The following is an 18,186-nucleotide window of genomic DNA, read 5'->3' as shown; positions in this document are numbered from 1 at the left end:
ACATCAGCGTGTTTTTGCCACACTGACGTTTGCAAAGTGTGTTTTGGTAAACTCATCGAGTCAGCCCAGCACAGTTCAAAAGCAGGCGCTCAGACAAACACGAGCGCGTTCTCGGCACTTAGGAGGAAGTGGCTAGGTGCTTTTGGATGAATCACTTGGAGCATTTATGGGAAAAAAAAAAAAGAGGAGGTCACGCATTATAAATACGAGTGACAGATGCACAGCGTCAATGACGGCTAGACAGACACAATGTTGTTTTGGCTGCTGCTGCCACTGGCCGCTCACTCCTCTCTGGCTGGGCCTTTGCTAGCCACGGAAAAAGACAACCGGCTGCTAGCTGAGGTAAGACCCCAGGTTGTATGAGTTTCGTATCCTCAATACATTCAGGACCTCTTTGTCATTTACAGAAGTACCTTCGGCGCTTTTATGGCCTTCCGGTTGGTCTGCAAAGCCAGAAGAGGACAGCGGGAGACTTTAAGTCCAAGCTTCAGGAAATGCAAAGGTTCTTCAAACTTGAGGTGAGTCCATTCCATCTTACGGTGCCTTTGAGACTTTCCCGTTTCACCCCAAAATGGAGAGATTTTCCACTGAATTTCATATTCGTTGTATTACGTCGACGATATGTTGTAAGAACGGCATTTTGGACAAGTCCGCCCACTTTGTAATTAATCAACTGCAAGCAGACAATGTGCACGCTAACTAAATAAATGAGCGTGTTGATGTGTGAATACTGTCATGTAAAAACTACTCACATCTTGAAGACAACTCATGGAGAAGGAAAAGGAAGGAAGGTTCACTTGCCTGACTTCGGCATCTGAGGTTGAGTTCCCTTTCAGTGACGGTGTGAATGTGAGTGTGAATTCTTCTCACTCTCTATAAGTACCCTGGGTTTGAGGGTGCAGTCTGCCCAAAAGTCAGCTCCTCCAGCTCACCCGTGATCTTGAACAGGATAAGCACAGTAGAGAAGGTGTTAGGGAGGGGCCAGCCAGGCAGCCTCCTCAGCCAGGGGTGCTCTGCACCTCACACCTGAGACTCGTCAGCTAATCACCCACCTGTTGCCTATCTGCTCGTTTGGACTGGTGCAAATTGACTCACAGACATTTCCTCAGTGCAAGTTGGTGCCGTCACCACGCCTCGTGCTTCCCCCTGAGTGACTTTGCGAAGACTTTTCAATAAACTACGCCAAGTGTTGGCTTCAGCGATACCTGCCTGTTGTCGTGCTATTGGGGTCACATCCAAACCCTAACAGAAGGGACAAATGGATCAATTGAAGACAGGTTTTGTGTCTTTTTTGCCTCCTGTGCAGGTGACAGGCAATCTGGATGACAACACCTTAGATGTTATGACTCAGGCAAGATGTGGTGTCCCGGATATGGGCGAATACAACCACTTCCCGCGGCACCTCAAATGGAAAAATAACATTGTGACCTTCAGGTGTGTTTCCAGACATGTCAATGTGGATAAAAATTGTTCTTCGGATCTGCAATTCATTTCACATTGGTTTCAGGATTCTAAATTACACTCCGGATTTGAGGAAGTCCGATGTGGACCGAGCCATCCGCACCGCGCTCAATGTGTGGTCTGACGCGACGCCGCTGAGATTTAAGAAGCTGTACTACGGCACTGCTGACATTATGATCAGTTTTGGGAGGAAAGGTATTCACCCAAAACTATTGCAATCATCCTAATGTACTAGTGAAAGACAGATGAAGGCGAGAATTACACTCTCAATGGTTGTCTCTCAGAATATACTGTATAATGTTCAAGCTTGGATTTAGCGGATTTGGATAGCAGTTTGAGAGTCAAAATAAGCATTTTGCACCTCATCAAAAAACAAAGAGCAAAGCTTCCCTGGACTTTGCGCATGTGTGCTCATGCTTGCATAACCTACACGCTTGGAGTAGGATGTCCAAGCTAGCTCAGTGGTATTTATGGCATACCGGGTAGCTCACAACGGGCTTCGTCTGGCTACTGCCGTAGCTAAACATGTTACAGAGTTGCTATTAAGTCAATAATCATCGCCTCCATGGCGGTGAATAAGACGCACTTCTGACAAAAAAAAACATTTTCATGAAGGAACTGACGGAGAAGTCATGCTAATTGCCAAGCGAACTAAAAACTGAGACGGGAATCAAGCGCTTGTGTGATTCAGTCCACTTTTCCTAGAAGTCTGGCTGGAACCGCGTTAAAGCAGAACAATCCGAGCACATCGCATCATCATCGTTGATTCTGTTGTTGACCATTGGAACTGTAAATAAACTTGTCCCATACAGAACATGGTGACCACAACCCTTTCGATGGTCCTAACGGGCTGCTGGCTCACGCTTACCCGCCCGGCCAAGGCATTGGAGGAGACACTCACTTCGATGAGGACGAGCACTGGAGCAAAGATTCATCAGGTCATTGTCCGACTTAGAAGTTGTGACATTTCATGAAAAGAAAAAGATGGCAAAAATATGAATGTGGGGTTTTTTTTTCCGACACGCAGCTTACAATCTGTTCATCGTGGCAGCACATGAGTTGGGCCACGCCCTCGGCATGTCGCACTCCACAGACTCGGGCGCCCTCATGTACCCCATCTATTCGTACGCGACAGGGTACCCTCTTGCCGAGGATGATGTCAAAGGCATCCAGGCACTATATGGTAACGACTCCATCATCAGTCATTTGTTTTTTGCTTTCTCTTTTTTTAATCATTTGATTTCTTTCCGAAATATAGGCCCCAACCCAGACCACAAGAAAATCAAGCCGAAGCCAGACGCCCCTCAAAAATGTGACCCCAATTTGAGCTTCGATGCTGCTACAGAACTCCGAGGAGAAACCATCATCTTCAAAGACAAGTGAGGCCATGCCCAAACAGACTGAATATTCTCGGGGCATTATTTTTATTTATTTGTATTTTTTTTACGAAACCTAAATAGATCCACATAATATATAAACGTGATTAATTGCATTCTCTCTCTCTCTCTCTCTCTCTCTGAAAAAAATACATAGATTAAATATGCAGTTTTACAAACTTAATGATGATTGTGTCATGTTGCAGATTCTACTGGCGCCTCCACCCTCAGATGCACGAACCCGAGCTAACGCTGATCAAGTCCACATGGCCGTCCATCCCCAACAAGGTCGACGCAGCCTATGAGAACCCAGAGAAAGACCAGGTCATCATTTTTAGCGGTGGGTTAACATTTTTAACAGATAATGATCAATATATACACAGTACAAATGAAGCAAACTCTTGTTGTGGCGTTCATCAGGTATCCGCATGTGGGCTTTGAATGGATACAACCTTGTGGATGGTTATCCAAAGTACATCCACAAACTGGGACTTCCTAAAAGCGTGAGGAAACTGGATGCGGCTGTTCACATCAAAGACGAGGGGAAAACTCTCCTCTTCCATGACGAGGAGTATTGGAGGTAATGTTTGTGATATTTACCGGTACTGTATGCTCTTTTTTTTTTTTTTTTTAAATTAAAAGAAAACCAACTATGGTCAGTAACATGTCAGACATTCATTACGATGGGTATTTTGCAGCCTGGAGGCCAATAGGGAGCAGCCTATGTGCAGTGTAGCATCCCCTCCCGCTTTCCTTCACACTGCACCTTACAGGCCAAACCAGTAACGTCATCATAATATATTGCTGCATTTTCTGCACTGTCAATTTGAAATAATATCGTTTTTGGATATAATAACAGGATGGCAATTTGAATTTAATGCATTTTTTTATCTAATTGAAAAAAAATAATTGCAAGACCAATCGATTATTAAAATAATCATTATATATATTCTAAATCTATTTTTTTTAATGTGCATGAGTCATTCTTCATATTATATTTCTCCATTTAGTTATGATGAAGCAAGCGGCACCATGGATAGTGGCTACCCGCGATCCATAGAGAAGGATTTTCCAGGAATGGACGACGAGTTTGATGCTGCGGTTTATCACTACGGTACCAATTTACTTTTCTCCGTCACTCAATTTCAATCTCAAGTGAACTAAGTAGTATTTTTATTGTTGTTGTTGGGTTTTTTTTCCAGGGTTTTTGTATTTCTTCCATGACCACAAGCAGTACGAGTACAGTTACACGTCAAGGAAGGTCATACGTATCCTGAGAACCAACTTTATTCTCGGCTGTTGAGGTTGCAGACATGTTCGATACATACAAAATAAAAGGCAAATCCATAGGAATGACATAGTAGCAACATTTTTAAAAAATGTTTCTTTGCAACAGTGCTGGACACAGACACAGAGAGAATTCCCATCAGTGTGATGGCTGATAGTATTTGTATTTATTCTTTTGGTTCGTCGTTTGTTCTTTTTCTAGCTCAGGATTTGCAGAGACTGTAGATCACTGGTGTCAAAGTCAAGGCCCGGGGGCCAGATCTGGCCCGCCACATCATTTTATGTGGACCACGAAAGCGAATCAAACATGTCAACTTTCACGATGCTTGCTAGCTACACCAAAATTCATATTCTCATACGTAAGAAATAAGAGATATTGTAAGCATTTTCTTGTTGCCCAAACCCTCATTACAGTAACTTAAACAGTAGTTCGAATAAACCGTTATTCTTGACTTCTTGATATGGTTTCGGTCATAACGGCCCTCCGAGGGAAACCGTCACAACAATGCGGTCCGTGACAAAAATGGGTTTGACACCCGTGCTGGACATGATAATGTGATTCAAAAAGATCTGCACACTCTTGTAGGTGAAACAACTGTAGTTTGTATGTTTTTGAAAAGTAATACTAATAAGTAGAAGGGATTGATAACTTTGAAGAAGGCCCATTTTGAGTTCTGTACTTGTCATGTGGTGTTTGTGCTATTTATTGTCAATGATAAATAAAATGGTTCATTGGATTTGCTTTGAATTGGAACATTGGAAGTCAAAGTAGTTTTTTAATTTTTTAATTCATTTGGGAACAGTAATTTAAAATTGACTTGGGCAATTGTGCTAATCAGCAAATGCATTGAGTGTGTTTCTTTCATCCATTTTCCGATCCGCTTTATCCCTCCCCACCTCGCGAGGGTGCTGGAGACTATCCCAGCCGTCTTCGGGCAGTAGGTGGGGGACACCCTGAACCGTTTGCCAGCCAATTGCAGGGCACACACAGACGAACAAACATTGCTGCTCACACTCAGACCTAGGGACAATTTTGAGTGTTCAATCAGCCTGCCATGCATGTTTTTGGAATGTGGGAGGAAGCCGGAGTTGCGTGTTTCTCGTATCGGTATGCCAAACATGTTTGCCAGCTTTAAAGACGAAGCTAATTGGTAGTTTGTGTGTGCGTGCTCTTAAAATCTTTCAGGGTGTGGCGACAGCTAAGGAACTTTGAATCGAGATGAGTAAAAGACATTTGAAGGTGGAGGGACAATGAAAAGTGAATGAGCGAGCATCCTTGGGGAAAAACATTGCGCAGTCCCGCCTAAGGTCGGCTGATTACAACCAGATGGTGGACAGAAAACGACAAATGATTAAGAACAGTGACTCCACTTAATTCCTGGAAACTCCCTCTGAGGTTAGCAGGATGAGAGGCGATGATGCAAATTCTCCCCACAAAATCAAAACACATGTGACTTCCTCTTAGTTTCCTTGACTCGATTGCACACATACGCACACACACATGGTCGTGTGAAAAGCTTGAACACAATGCAGCCTTAAGATATTTAGATGTTGCATCACGCAATCTCAAAGGGAAAGTCCTGCGCTAGACAGTGCAGCGTGCACTGTCTAGCGCAGGACTTTCATCGAATGAATGGTCTGATCAGGCTTTAGTAGTGATTAGAGTCTCCAAAATGTCATGAAGACACTAATCATGTTGTTCCTCACCATAATTACTAACATTGATTTTACAAGGTGGTCACGAGCTATGGGTCGTGACCGAAAAAACGAGATCCCGGTTACAAGCGGCCGAAATGAGTTTTCTCCGCATGGTGTCCGGGCTCTCCCTTAGAGATAAGGTGAGAAGCTCGGTCATCCGGGAGGGGCTCAGAGTCGAGCCGCTTCTCCTCCACATCGAGAGGAGCCAGATGAGGTGGCTTGGGCATCTGACTCGGATGCCTCCTGAGCGCCTCCCTGGTGAGGTGTTCCGGGCATGTCCCACCGGGAGGAGACCCCGAGGAAGACCCAGGACACGCTGGAGAGACTATGTCACCCAGCTGGCCTGGGAACGTCTCGGGATCCCCCGGGGAGAGCTGGAAGAAGTAGCTAGGGAGAGGGAAGTCTGGGCTTCCCTGCTAAAGCTGTTGCCCCCGCGACCCGGCCCCGGATAAGCGGTAGATGATGGATGGATGGATGGATTTTACAAGGGACTGGTTAGCACGCGGGTGGCCCGGTAGTCCAGTGGTTAGTGCGTCGACCTCACAGTGCAGAGGTCGTGGGTTCGATCCCAGCTGTGTGGAGTTTGCATGTTCTCTGCGTGGCTTTTCTCCGGGTACTCTGGTTTCCTCCCGCATTCCAAAAACATGCACGGTAGGCTGATTGAACGCTCTAAATTGTCCCGAGGTGTGAGTGTGAGCCCGGATGGTTGTTCGTCTCTGTGTGCCCTGCGATTGGCTGGCAACCGATTCAGGGTGTCCCCCGCCTACTGCCCGAAGACGGCTGGGATAGGCTCCGGCACCACCCCGCGACCCTTGTGAGAATAAAGCGGTCCAGAAAATGGACGGATGAATTTTACAAGGTGTTATCATTATTTATATGCGTGTTATCAAGATACATATCAATATTTGTCTCAATATCTGCAAGTGTTTCGAATTTGAAATGACCACTATTTGTAAACGAGCACTGCTGGTTCTACTCATGTGGTCCTAAATCTTTTCATTTTCCCTTTGAATGAATATCGCCTTGGTAAAGTTTAACCAATACAATTGCATATTTCAACACTGAATACACAGTCATTTGTCGAGACGCCCCGATTCAATCACGGTATCGGCAGATACGCAAAACCAACGACTCTGACTCAAGTGCAACAACGGTGTGGTGTCAATACACTCATGAGTACACTGGAACCTTTCACTCTGTCTTTCCTCGTGATTCCTGAGTATACGTACGGGTGTAATCTCACCGATCAGAATTGATAGTGTGGTGAAAATGACGGACGGGACTGTTCACATTCTTTCAAGAGAACAGATAAGAAACTTCTACGAGCGAGGTTTACACTTCCTACGAAAACCAAACAACAAGCATAGTGACCCGAGCTGTGAATAAGTTAGCGATAAAGGAGCAGCGTTGCCGGCTGTGTGACCTGATTGCACTTCTCCCGAATCGGATTGGATGCCACGTGCCATTTATATCAGGCCAAAGAGATCATTTGAAAGCAAGATGTGAGAAGACAACAAGAAAATGAGATTGTGACCCTGCGCATCTGTCGTCGCCTGCCGTTTCGCTAAGTCTATTGAACATATTTTCATGACGTGTCGTTTGGCAAAGTGCTTTTAGGGTGTGTTGTTTGACAGCGTCGCGGTTGGCAGTTGTGCACATTCAAAATTAGCTGGGAAAGAAAACAATCTCTGCAGTGTTTGCACAGCACTGAAGATAAAGAAATAAGCTGGCAGAGCTCAAATGTTATGGTTTTCAAACCCGATTTGAGTTCGACCATCCTATAAAAATAAAACCTGATTTTGCTTCCAAATGTCAGTTGCACTGATTAATGTGGGCAAATTCGCCTGTTGAAGTTCACAATGGTCCAATTATACATAATTAGATAATGAATCAATTCGCGTGCTGTGTCATTTTATGTGTAAATGAGGAAAGACAATTTAAGACTACTGTATTTATTGTGGCTTCACGTTGGTTTATCTAAAAAAAATGAAAAAAAATATTGGGCAATATTTTTGCTTTTTTTTTGTTGTTTTTTTGACATTCGAGGTGGGGTGGATTTTTGCCTATTTTTTACTGGTAATATTATTCTAAAGTAACAATACTCTTCCTTATAGTACAATTTTTGGCTCCTCTACCCACCTCTGATGGATATACCGTTTGTTGTGACATCACCAGCTGTGAAAGCAAGATGCATGAGGTCAATTGCACTACACCTGTTGTGTATACCGGTAATTGGAATATTTTAATGTAGCCCAGTAAAGGGTTAAGTGGTTCCAGAAAGATGAAAAACACTTTTTAACCTTTTGTCATTGCGTTCAAAGGCATCCACCCAACAAGCCCATCTTTGTGCTGCGCCAGATGAGGCAAGCTTTTGTTTGTCTGACAAACAAACAAACAAAAAAAAAGATCCGAGCAAAGGTTCAATTCGCTGACATGGTTCATCCGCCCCCTTCATCACCAATGAGCCAGCAGGCATTCGATCAATACCATCAAGGCAAATAGATTGTTGATTCCAAAGTCCATTTGAGATGAAAGGGATCGTCCTTGTATTTAGACTTCATCCAGTTAAGGTTTACATGTTGAGCTGCAGAGTGAATTAGTATATATATATATATATATATATAGAGAGAGAGAGAGAGAGAAGATTCTTGTTCCGTCTTGTTCCGCAAACTGTTGTCGGTCTGCCTGTGATGACACGAGACGATGTTATATCAGCCTGTTGATCTGGTGTAAGAAAAAAAAAATCGCTGCAGTTTTGTCGTGACCCACTTTCAACTTTGTCCACCGGGAGAAGAAAAGGCTTCTTGTTCTTCTCAATGCGCCTGTCAGTCAGTCTGGGAATGGCTTTGACAGTAAAAATCGACTGAATTTGAAGAGAAACGACCACACGGGAAGTTGCGCTCAACATATGAGTGCATTGTGAGGCACTGGTTCCCTGTTCGTTGAGTACCAAATATGAACGGTCACTGACAGAGAGGCGCCTCCGTGGTTAGGCTCCTCCATACTCAGTGGTCATTTCATTGTTGCGTTAGGCCACTGCGGTCTGCTTTTTTTTTTTTTTTTACACGCTGTCCCTCACACAAGATTAAAATGCTGATAGAGACATGCAGTCTGTTGCTCCCACATTGTGGAATGTGCTGCCTTTTGTGTGGGCGCTTTTTTAAACGCAGTTACCTCCAAGCGTTTCAGTCAGACTGGATTCTGTTTGTGATTTTCTGGAGCAGGACTCATGGTTAGCACATTCACCAATCCACTTCACAGTTCTGAGGGTGGGTGTACCTGTGAGTTTTTTTCTCGGTACTCCGGTCCCACATTTGGAGAACGTGCATGTTATAGACTCAAAGTTGTCCTTAGGTGTCAATTTGATTTGAATGGTTGTTTGTATCTGTTTTAGGGGAGGGGCAGTGCATTTTGGACCTGGGCTTTCAGTTCAGACTAATCCACCTCCTAATACCGTACCACCATGAACACATCGAAATTAAAAAAAATAATTTTCATACCCGGTATTTGGGATGAATACCATTATCACACAAGCAAGAAACATAGCTAACCCTTTATCTTTCTCCAAACCTTTCACGACAATATCGTTTGGAGCGGTTCACAGTCATTATTTATCTAACAACACGATAAAAAGTTTCAACTTTCCATAAAGTACAGATCATAAGAGCCTCCTTTCTTTGCTCCTTAGAGCTAGTTGGCTAACGCTGTCATCAGCGCTAGCTAGTCTCCGGAAGTACCGAGTCAATCCTTTTCCTTGTTGAAAAAAGCCAGCCCGCAACAGTGTTGGCTGGCATATCACACAATGTACAATTTTGCTAAAAAAAAAGGATGCAGAGAAAATGGATTCCTAACAATGTCCGACATACTGATAGTGATGATAGCAACTAATCAGAGGACAGAAAAATGCTAAGCGTGTGCGAAGTGAAGTCCAAGAGTGATGATTCTGAAATGTGATTGGCTTCATACATTCATACATACATACATACATACATCATATGCTAATAGTGTGTCATGGACCAGCACTCCCGAATGAACAAAAAATAAAAATTATTCTTGTCGAACTGGATATGCATACTTAAGTAACGCGTTTCTTTGTGAGGCGTCACCAGCATTCCTGAACATAAACAAGAATTTAAAAAATTAATTTATTTGCACAATTTGTCCTCGACTGAGGAAAGCGCACGGTTCTCCTTGAGATGCAGCGCAATAAAGCACGATATATGTTACTGTAATGCACATATCTCAAAGTCAAAGCAAAACAGATTTTGTATACTAAGCTGATTTTCAATGCTGTGAATTCCACAAAAGACTGTGTTTTCACGCGCATTTTTTTCTTTTTTTTTTTTGCTGCACGACTTTACGTGTAGTGCGAAATCGGGGCGGCACATTGTGATTGATGGTCGTCTTCAGCCCGAACATGTAAGTGCTTGGAGGAGAAAACGCACACATCTGGAAGTACTTGCTGCAAGGGGGTCATCCACTGAGTGCTCATTTACCCTCCTCCCTCATGCAACAGAATAGCCACTTTCACAAACAGACAAACACCAGTGGGAGACAAGTGGTGGGGGGGAGGATTGCTTAAAGACCTACCCGAGCGTTTAAATAAATTAGTGCCCCCAACCTCCCTGCCCAAAAAAGGAACGGTTAAAAAAAAGATGTAGTTGTCAAAACCTCCAAACATTTTTTTTTTTCACGTGAGAATGTTTTCGTTTTTTTGATCGCAGGATGGTGTTGTCAAGAGAAAAGAGGCCATCAACTGAATGCTTTGCATAGAGGAACTTTTGTATTTGTCTAAGCCTCTTTCTCTGCTTGTCAACTTGCCAGGATCCCAGACCAAATTGGCCGGATAAGATGCCAAACTCCAGCACACCACCGAGCACCCCCCACGTCACTGTTTCTAAGGCCCGTAACACACCACTTGTCTTTGTGTCCTGCTCTCAACTTTCCCAAAAAGCAACACCTCACAAAATTGGGTATTAGGATGCATGCGATCAAGACTACGGCATCTCACGAGGCCTCAATTTGGAGAGCATGAAAGGACTATTTCACTCTTTACATCTGTGCTTTGATTTATTTTCCTTTGGCTGTTTAGCTACTTATTCAAGATAAACTTTGGGTTATGCCTGTAACAAAAGACTGCTTTATGTTTTATTTGTATGTCTTTACAGTATATTAACAGCAGTCAGCACGGTGCTTTAGTGGTTAGCATGTCTGCTTCAGTTGCAAGTTTTTAATCTCGGCTCGGCTCCTTCCTTTGCTGACTTGTGTTCTTCTGTTGTCCTGTTTCTCTGCCCATGGCATGATGAGCTAAGATGGGTGAAGATCCAGAACCACTTTCAAGTGACTCAGTGTTTTTTTTTTTGTGTAATCTTACAAATAAAAAATTACAGATGATCAACAAAATGTAACTGATCATTTCTGATGATCTATCACGACACAACATTAAATTTGGTTTCACTTTAGCTTTATGCTAAATATGAGTTGCAACGTAATGGTCGAATCTGCTCAGATCCAAATGTGCCTTTCTTTTGAAGAGAGGCACACCCAGTCTGTTGCAAAGTTGTCATTGCGCCACGTCACGCGTTTTCATCAAAATGACAAATATAGACTGGAAAGTGACACGGTCTTTCCTCGTGGGTGTTTTTGTGACCACTCTTGACTGAGTCTACTGACACGCCTAACAACACGGTTCGACAAAACATGAGCAGGCAACATCGGAGAAAAAAAAATCTCAATTTATTAAAGATTTGCGTACATTTGCAAAAATACATCCAGCATCGCGATGTCCGTCTCCACAGAGACGAACTGTACATTATCTGATTGTATTAAACACCAAAGAAGTGATGATTTTAAAGCCAGAACCTCATTCGGTTTTGCAGACATTCAAATTCAGCCTTGAGCCTGGACATTTCTTCAGTCCACAGGAAAAGGTTCATCGTGCATTATTCAAACGGGCACAGCAAAAAGTGAACTGCTGGTCAACGTGGCTTCAGTGTGTTTTCCCTCTCACGCCTACGTCGCTACGTAGCCACCACATTAAAGGCTATGTGACTAACTTCCACAATGAAGAGCACATATGGCTTTTGGGAATTACATTCACATTATGGTCTTTTTTATTTTTTTGCATTTGACAAGTTCTTCAAACACAATTAAATTGGTTCGCAAACGTCAATAGCAAACCGCGTCATACTTTGTACACATCGTTTTCTCCATCGTCATTAACTGACGCTATAAGTCGCAGAGTTAATTAGACTTTGGCAAAGTTGTCGGCCATCTTAGTTCAGCGTGGTAATAAAACGAAGGAAAAACACCATCCTCGCTCTGAAAATGCAGTACTAGTGAGGTGTGGAAGCACATTTTTCATCGTTTGACGTTCAGTCAAGTCAATGGATTTGCACAGCCTCTGCGAAGAAGTCTTATGCTTCCTTTGAGCATCGAACTCAAAAAGGCAGGAAGGACACGAACGGTCCTCAAAATTGGCTTAAATGATGCCTTAACTTAGTGGTCATGTGGTCAGTGGTGGTAAAAGCTACGTACCATTGAGCTCATCTGCATTTCTATGAACATTTGGACTGCTTTGTTTGTGATGAAAATAAGCGCAAAAACAGTTATTGTTTGTATGCAGATTAAAGAATGTGAATATGACGTGACGTTTCGGATACATATTGACCGTTTTATGTTCATTCATTGATCATCCATTTGCATCAATAAAAAACCTCTTAAAGCTTGGGGAAGAGGTATGTGATCGAAGGCACAGTGCCGGCATAACGGCGAAGGACCAAAGGACTGGTCCATATTGGCAGGATCACAACGCAAGGCTATCCCGGTTGCAGTTGAGCACCTCATAGTGTTGGGTCTGTCCCAGCTGTCTGTGAAACACTCCTTGTTTCTGGGTCCTCAAGCAGCGGATGTTCTGTCCGAGCGCAATGCTCTTGATCGCGGGTAAGTGCGAGAGCATGTTATGCGGTAAGGACGTCACTCCACAGCCGGATAAATTCAGCTCCTGCAGCGAGTCCAGTCCAGTAAAAACGGATTGTTGTAGCGTCTTCAACTTGGGATTGTTGGAAAGATCCAACACCTGGAGACTCTGGAGTCCCTTAAAGCTATTCGACTCGATTCTCCGAAGCTGACGAAGGCTGCTCAGGGACAAGAAAACCAGATCTGTCAGGTGAGCGAAGTCGCCCTCTTCAATGGCAACGATGGGGTTGCTATCCAGACTGAGGTATCGGAGTATCTCGAGTCCCCCGAGCCTCGGTATGCCGGAAAGACGGTTTGCCGTTAGATTCAAGTTTTGAATGTGGACGAGTTTCCCATGCGGTGTTGTGGTAATAGACACGAGCTTGTTGTGTGACAGATCCACGCTGACGGGTTTGCTGTTGACTTTCGCCACAAACTCGCCCATGTTGAAGTCGCGGAGGTTGTTGTGGCTGAGGTCCACTTCGGCCAGAGGGAGGCCAAAGAAGCAGCCCGGCGGGAGGCCCTCCAAGTCATTGTGGCTGAGGTCGAGAGTCTCCAGGTAACGCAGCTTGGACAGAGCATTGGGGCTTACCTGGAAAACAACACACAGGTAACAGAATCTTCAGCAACATAAACTAAAAACGGGATTTTAAAAAACTGAGCCACATTCGGAGATGTCTCTTAACTCATTCACTCCCAAAGACGTTTTTAAACGTCTTTTCAGACTTGGTCCAGAATTGGCTGGTACTGAATGAGTTAAAAGCAGAAGTCAACCGAGGACACACATTTATCGTACGTTTGCCACCGTTTGTGACGCAACGAATCGTGTTGGCTTCGATTGACTCACCGTCGTAATGTTGTTGCTGCTAAGGTCCAAGCTAACGAGGGTGGTGTAACCGGGCCCGGCCAGCATGTTGTCAGTCAGGTGGCCCAAGGCATTGGAGGACAGGTCCAGGAAGGCCGTGTCCAGCGGGATGGGCACAGGCATGATGGCGCCGGGGCCCAACCCTCGACAGTCGACTGTGGTCAGGCTGAAGCTGTCAAACAGGCCGAAGCTTTCCACCTCGCAGCGGCAGCCCGCGTGGCAGTTCTTGAGCGAGGTGCACCGGACGCCCGCCAGCAGCAACAGCAGCAGGTCAAGCCACAGGAAGAGCGCCATTATGTTCTGCAAACACAGCACGTTACTTACGACGACGCCCCAAATGTCTGACAGTGGCACTTATAACGTCAAATTTAACCAAATGGAATACCCCTCAACAACTTAGAAGGGACTTTAGATTTTTCATTTACTACCTTTTTACACACACACACACTAATTTACCAAGCCTCCCTGTTCCAGGTCAATTCTTATCAAGCACATCATGTTCTCTAGGACCGATAACGACCAAAAGCTTTTTTTTTAATGGAAAAGAAGATGCCCTCGTAGCCTTACTATGTGGCGTTCCCAGTCGCCTTGCGTGCACGACAGACGGAGACAGCTTTCACACCTTAACTGTCGTTCACATGACAAGTGAGGTCAGAAGGGGAAATGAAGACTCACGGTTGGGTCGTCCTGCCGTGACACAGCAGGCCAAAGAGATAAAACGCCACTTCTCTTCTTTGCGAAACGACGGCCACATTTGGCAACGTAACAAGCTGACGGCTTGAAAAGGCACTGCATCAGCAAATAACAAGCCGGGCCCTTGAAAGAAATGTCGTTTGTTCACTTGACAGGCAATGCATTAAAATACTGTACTCGGGTTATTAGACAGGTATTCAGGTTATTTACCGGCAACTATAGTGTAGTTTGCTGTTGCTCAAAGTCCACTACTCGTACCTCTGTACTGTTTTTCTATTGACCCCTGCACTCCAAACATTACTGGTTGTGAGTGTGCAACAAGTCGTTTCAGGCTGCTAACTACAAACATAAAATGGGAACAGTCAGCTTTTGGACTTTTCACCGGCGCGTCTGTTGTTGGGAGACTTTTACACGGCCAAGCACTTCAACCGTAGTCGTAAAACATACAGACGTTAAGCACAATGATTGACTGGTGGCGCTCTGCAGGAGATCCCGTCTGAAAGCCTGACATCATTATATGACAAAAGAGACATCCAACAAAGGGCACTGCTGTTCACAAAATTGAACCGTCCTAATTTGGAAACGCACCAGCACTGATAATTTTACAGTTTGGGCCCTGCGAGTCCCAAAGACTCGCTGATCAGAAAAGTATGAGTCCCATTATGCATTTAGAGAGTCCCAAATTTCGAATTCTGAAATGGTCTACTTATTCAATTGCATATGAATGCAAATACAATCAATAACATCTCTCGAGTAATCCAAGTTTTTATTGCTCTAAATGTGTGGCACAGGTAGCCGAAGAAATTATGTAAGGTCAGTCAGTGTTAACGCAGCTATATTCATTTACTACCAAACTCGATGAACCTTTGTTCGGTGCAATCCGCCTGCACTCACATCACATCACATCGCTGTGATCTCCAGGCTGGAAAACTGCTCATTTAGACGATGAATGCCAGGCTCAATCCTGTTGAGTCCCCTCAATGATCCTTGAGGCTTTCAATGAAACGGATGGAGCTTAAATGTTTTTTTTTTTAACAATTAGACTGGATTCGAATTGAAACGTTCACAAATGATTGTTCTCACAGTAAACAATAGAAATAGAATTAATCCGTACTCTCGTGCAACTGTCACCATCATAAAAGTATTTTTCCGACTACATTAACATTTTTAAGTGTCATACTGACCCAAAAGGAGGTTAAGCATTGCTTCTCGTGAGATGTGAAAACAACACTCTGTGTTAACTTTACTAAGGTGAAAATTCGTACGGTGACACTGGAATTCTTCCCCTCCCAAAAAAGTCAAGTCAATTTTATTCAGCGCAGGACGAACGTGGAAATGCCACACAGGAATGTCGGAGCCAAGATTCAAACCCCGAATATAAGAACTGTGCGGCAGATGTGCTAACCACTTGGTCACCATACTGCAAGTTTGACTCCATTGACAAATATCAACCTTGTATGCAAGTAAGTCAACAATTTGCACAGGCTGATACTTTTCAGATTCCTCGTATGTGTTGTCGCAAAGTGGGATCTTTATTTACATTGTAGAGTTTCCTTTTTTCCCCACTAAATGTTTTAAAAAGTGCAAATCAACCAACTATAACACACATTCACTGAAAATTCACTTGCACTTGAGTTTGATTGGAATTGTCACGGTGAAGCTTGTCTGGAGAAGTGCTAAATTCTTCAGAAACAGGGCCCCTCAGGGAAGTGGTCCATTATCTGCAAGCGTACACACAAATGCTTCCAGATCACCTTTCTCATTCTTGTACGTGGTAGACAGCACATCAAACATGCAACTTGCTCGATGGAGATCATCTTCAATGAACCGATACACTAACGTAGTCCCGAACGATACCATATAAAGTTGTCCGAGCTTCGGATGTCATTGTGGGGTCGTTAGAGTGGTCGCGCAGCGTGGTAGTTTCTTAAAACACAGAGGCCAATTGAAACCCGAGATGACCATTGAGCTCCGAGGGTTTGCTTTCTTTTTTTTTTGCTTTTTGCTTTTTTTGGGGGAATCGAACTTCTGGAACAGCAACGCGTCTTCTAGGAAAGAAAATAAAAGTCGAAGAAAGTTGTGGCAACAACTTCATCTTTTTAAAACTCAAGCTAGCTTTTTTACTTGCCTTTCATCCAGAGTGTCCGCGCTCTTTTCTGACCGTTTTTCCGCTTCACTTCACCGCTCCCATTTTCCAGAACCCCGCTGAGCAGGGCTCCTCTTCTGTGTCCGGGCGGAGTGTGTCTCGACGCGGCTACGAGCTCTTTAGGTTCCTCCCTCCTTCCCTCCTTCGGTTCCGCTCTGCTCGCGCGGTCAGCGAGCGTAAACACAAAACTGTGACACTCGTTTACTCCCATCCCACTTTTCAGTCCTGCCTGCGAGGCTCGCTTGGCTGGCAGGCTGTTCGAACAGTGCCACCTACAGGAAAGCACAGATTGGTAGATTCCGCTTTGATGTTTCAAAGTAAAAGTACAAACCCCATTTTGACCCTGCCTAAGAATCTGCTCAGAATAATTGTCAACATTAATTATTATCGGCCCGTGTGCCATGAGAGATCATCTTGTGTGCCTATCTAATTTCACTTCAAAATGTAATCTATCTGTCGATCTATCTATCTATTATCTTTTATTTTATTTATTTAGTTTTGTAGCAATAGACGAGATATTTCCGGAGTGTGTTCCCCCTCCATGAAGGTTGCTCAGGCAAATTTTCACATTTAACCAAACGATGGCGCAATAGTTACATTATCACGTTATTGGGTTGATTTACATCGCAGCTACTTTTAATCGTATCTTTTCAAGGGGAAAAAATGAAGTGACTAATTTCCCCGTGTATTTTCGATATTGATTGGGTTCCACTTGGGTCGTGGATGAGCTGGAACTTATCCCGGGTTGACTCTGGCATTGTTTTGGAATCGGCAGTCCAAGACACCAGGCATCGTTTTCGTCACGTCACATTTTAAACATAGAATGGTAAAGTTTCCATCCATCCAGGCTGACCTGTGAGAGGCAAGATATGGTGCCACGAGATATCAAGACATCAGGAAAATACAACAAACAATGATTAGTAGTGGAAGAATTTGGCCAAGGTCCACCAACATAGTGCCCACGGGCAGCAGTTAGCCGCATTAGCCCTGAGACTTTGCCCGATTTGTAAGTCCTTTTCAGCCTACATTCAATTGAATACACACACTACAAAGTCTAGATAGTTAATGTTCTAATTGATAGTTTATTGTTGTTGTTGTTTTTGCAAGACCTGCTAGTTACGTATGTCATGGGTACTAACACACCCCATACCAACTGGCTTCTGAAATTTGCACAAACAATCTGAATTTTCCTTTCCTTATTTGCCCAGACGGTTGGTTTTCCCAGCAAAAAAAAAAAAAAGAATTTTGAAATGTGGACTCATGGCACACTTGAGAATTTGCGTCTGTTAGATTAGACCTCTTTGGCACATAATTAGATAGGTGAATTCAGCTTGGCTGTTGTGTCGCTGTGACCTTTCTCCTTGCTTGCTTGGACTTCCTCATCTACAAAGTTTGTACTGTATATGAATATTAAGATAAAATAAGAAAACCTTTATTAGTCTCGCAATGGAGAAATTCCCAATTCACAGCAGCAAAGTTATGAAAGGAAGAAGTAGAACAACAAAATATAGGAGCTGCTGGAAAGGCAGCCACTCTCGCGACGCCATTTTGAAGTCAAAATTAGTAATACCATTTCATTCTTTAAAGTAATTTGATCAGATTTATCATTTCAGAATTGCGTGTCAGACTAGCAGTCCTTACTGGAACTGTTAATGATAGTTGAAAAACAACTTACCTGCCTCAGTTTGCAGTGCCAACCATTG

The 18,186-nt window shown here is 43.8% G+C and overlaps 2 protein-coding genes across 5 annotated transcripts; one reads left to right on the top strand and one right to left on the bottom strand.

Annotated features, from left to right (window-relative positions):
• Positions 1 to 224: 224 nt before the first annotated feature.
• On the top strand, positions 225 to 4,872 carry mmp13b (matrix metallopeptidase 13b). Of its 2 annotated transcripts, XM_086125363.1 has the most exons (11): positions 234 to 342; positions 408 to 518; positions 1,307 to 1,434; positions 1,508 to 1,656; positions 2,274 to 2,399; positions 2,489 to 2,644; positions 2,720 to 2,840; positions 3,044 to 3,177; positions 3,258 to 3,417; positions 3,848 to 3,951; positions 4,040 to 4,872. In XM_086125363.1, the coding sequence occupies exons 1-11, from the start codon at positions 250 to 252 to the stop codon at positions 4,138 to 4,140; spliced, it is 1,383 nt and encodes a 460-aa protein (XP_085981489.1). In that variant the 5' UTR covers positions 234 to 249; the 3' UTR covers positions 4,141 to 4,872. The 2 variants fall into 2 exon arrangements, with proteins under 2 accessions (XP_085981490.1, XP_085981489.1); XM_086125364.1 differs by having other exon boundaries at positions 225 to 342; positions 2,489 to 2,840.
• A 6,664-nt stretch (positions 4,873 to 11,536) lies between these two features.
• Positions 11,537 to 16,690, bottom strand: tsku (tsukushi small leucine rich proteoglycan homolog (Xenopus laevis)). 3 transcript variants are annotated; one of them, XM_086125754.1, is made up of 4 exons: positions 16,466 to 16,690; positions 16,092 to 16,385; positions 13,627 to 13,944; positions 11,537 to 13,371 (listed from the first exon to the last, which is right to left on the bottom strand). In XM_086125754.1, exons 2-4 carry the CDS (start codon positions 16,152 to 16,154, stop codon positions 12,628 to 12,630), a joined length of 1,125 nt encoding a protein of 374 aa, XP_085981880.1. In that variant the 5' UTR covers positions 16,155 to 16,385; positions 16,466 to 16,690; the 3' UTR covers positions 11,537 to 12,627. The 3 variants fall into 3 exon arrangements, with proteins under 3 accessions (XP_085981880.1, XP_085981879.1, XP_085981881.1); XM_086125753.1 differs by lacking the exon at positions 16,092 to 16,385 and adding an exon at positions 14,320 to 14,460; XM_086125755.1 differs by lacking the exon at positions 16,092 to 16,385 and having other exon boundaries at positions 16,466 to 16,688.
• Between the last annotated feature and the right edge of the window lie 1,496 nt (positions 16,691 to 18,186).

The sequence above is a fragment of the Hippocampus guttulatus genome, chromosome 12 (genome assembly GCF_054856545.1).
Source record: "Hippocampus guttulatus isolate MCC_2025c chromosome 12, RoL_Hgut_1.0, whole genome shotgun sequence".
NCBI classification, from domain to species: Eukaryota; Metazoa; Chordata; class Actinopteri; order Syngnathiformes; family Syngnathidae; genus Hippocampus; species Hippocampus guttulatus.
Note: the sequence above shows the minus strand (reverse complement) of the source record. Positions and strands in the feature narration are given on the sequence as shown.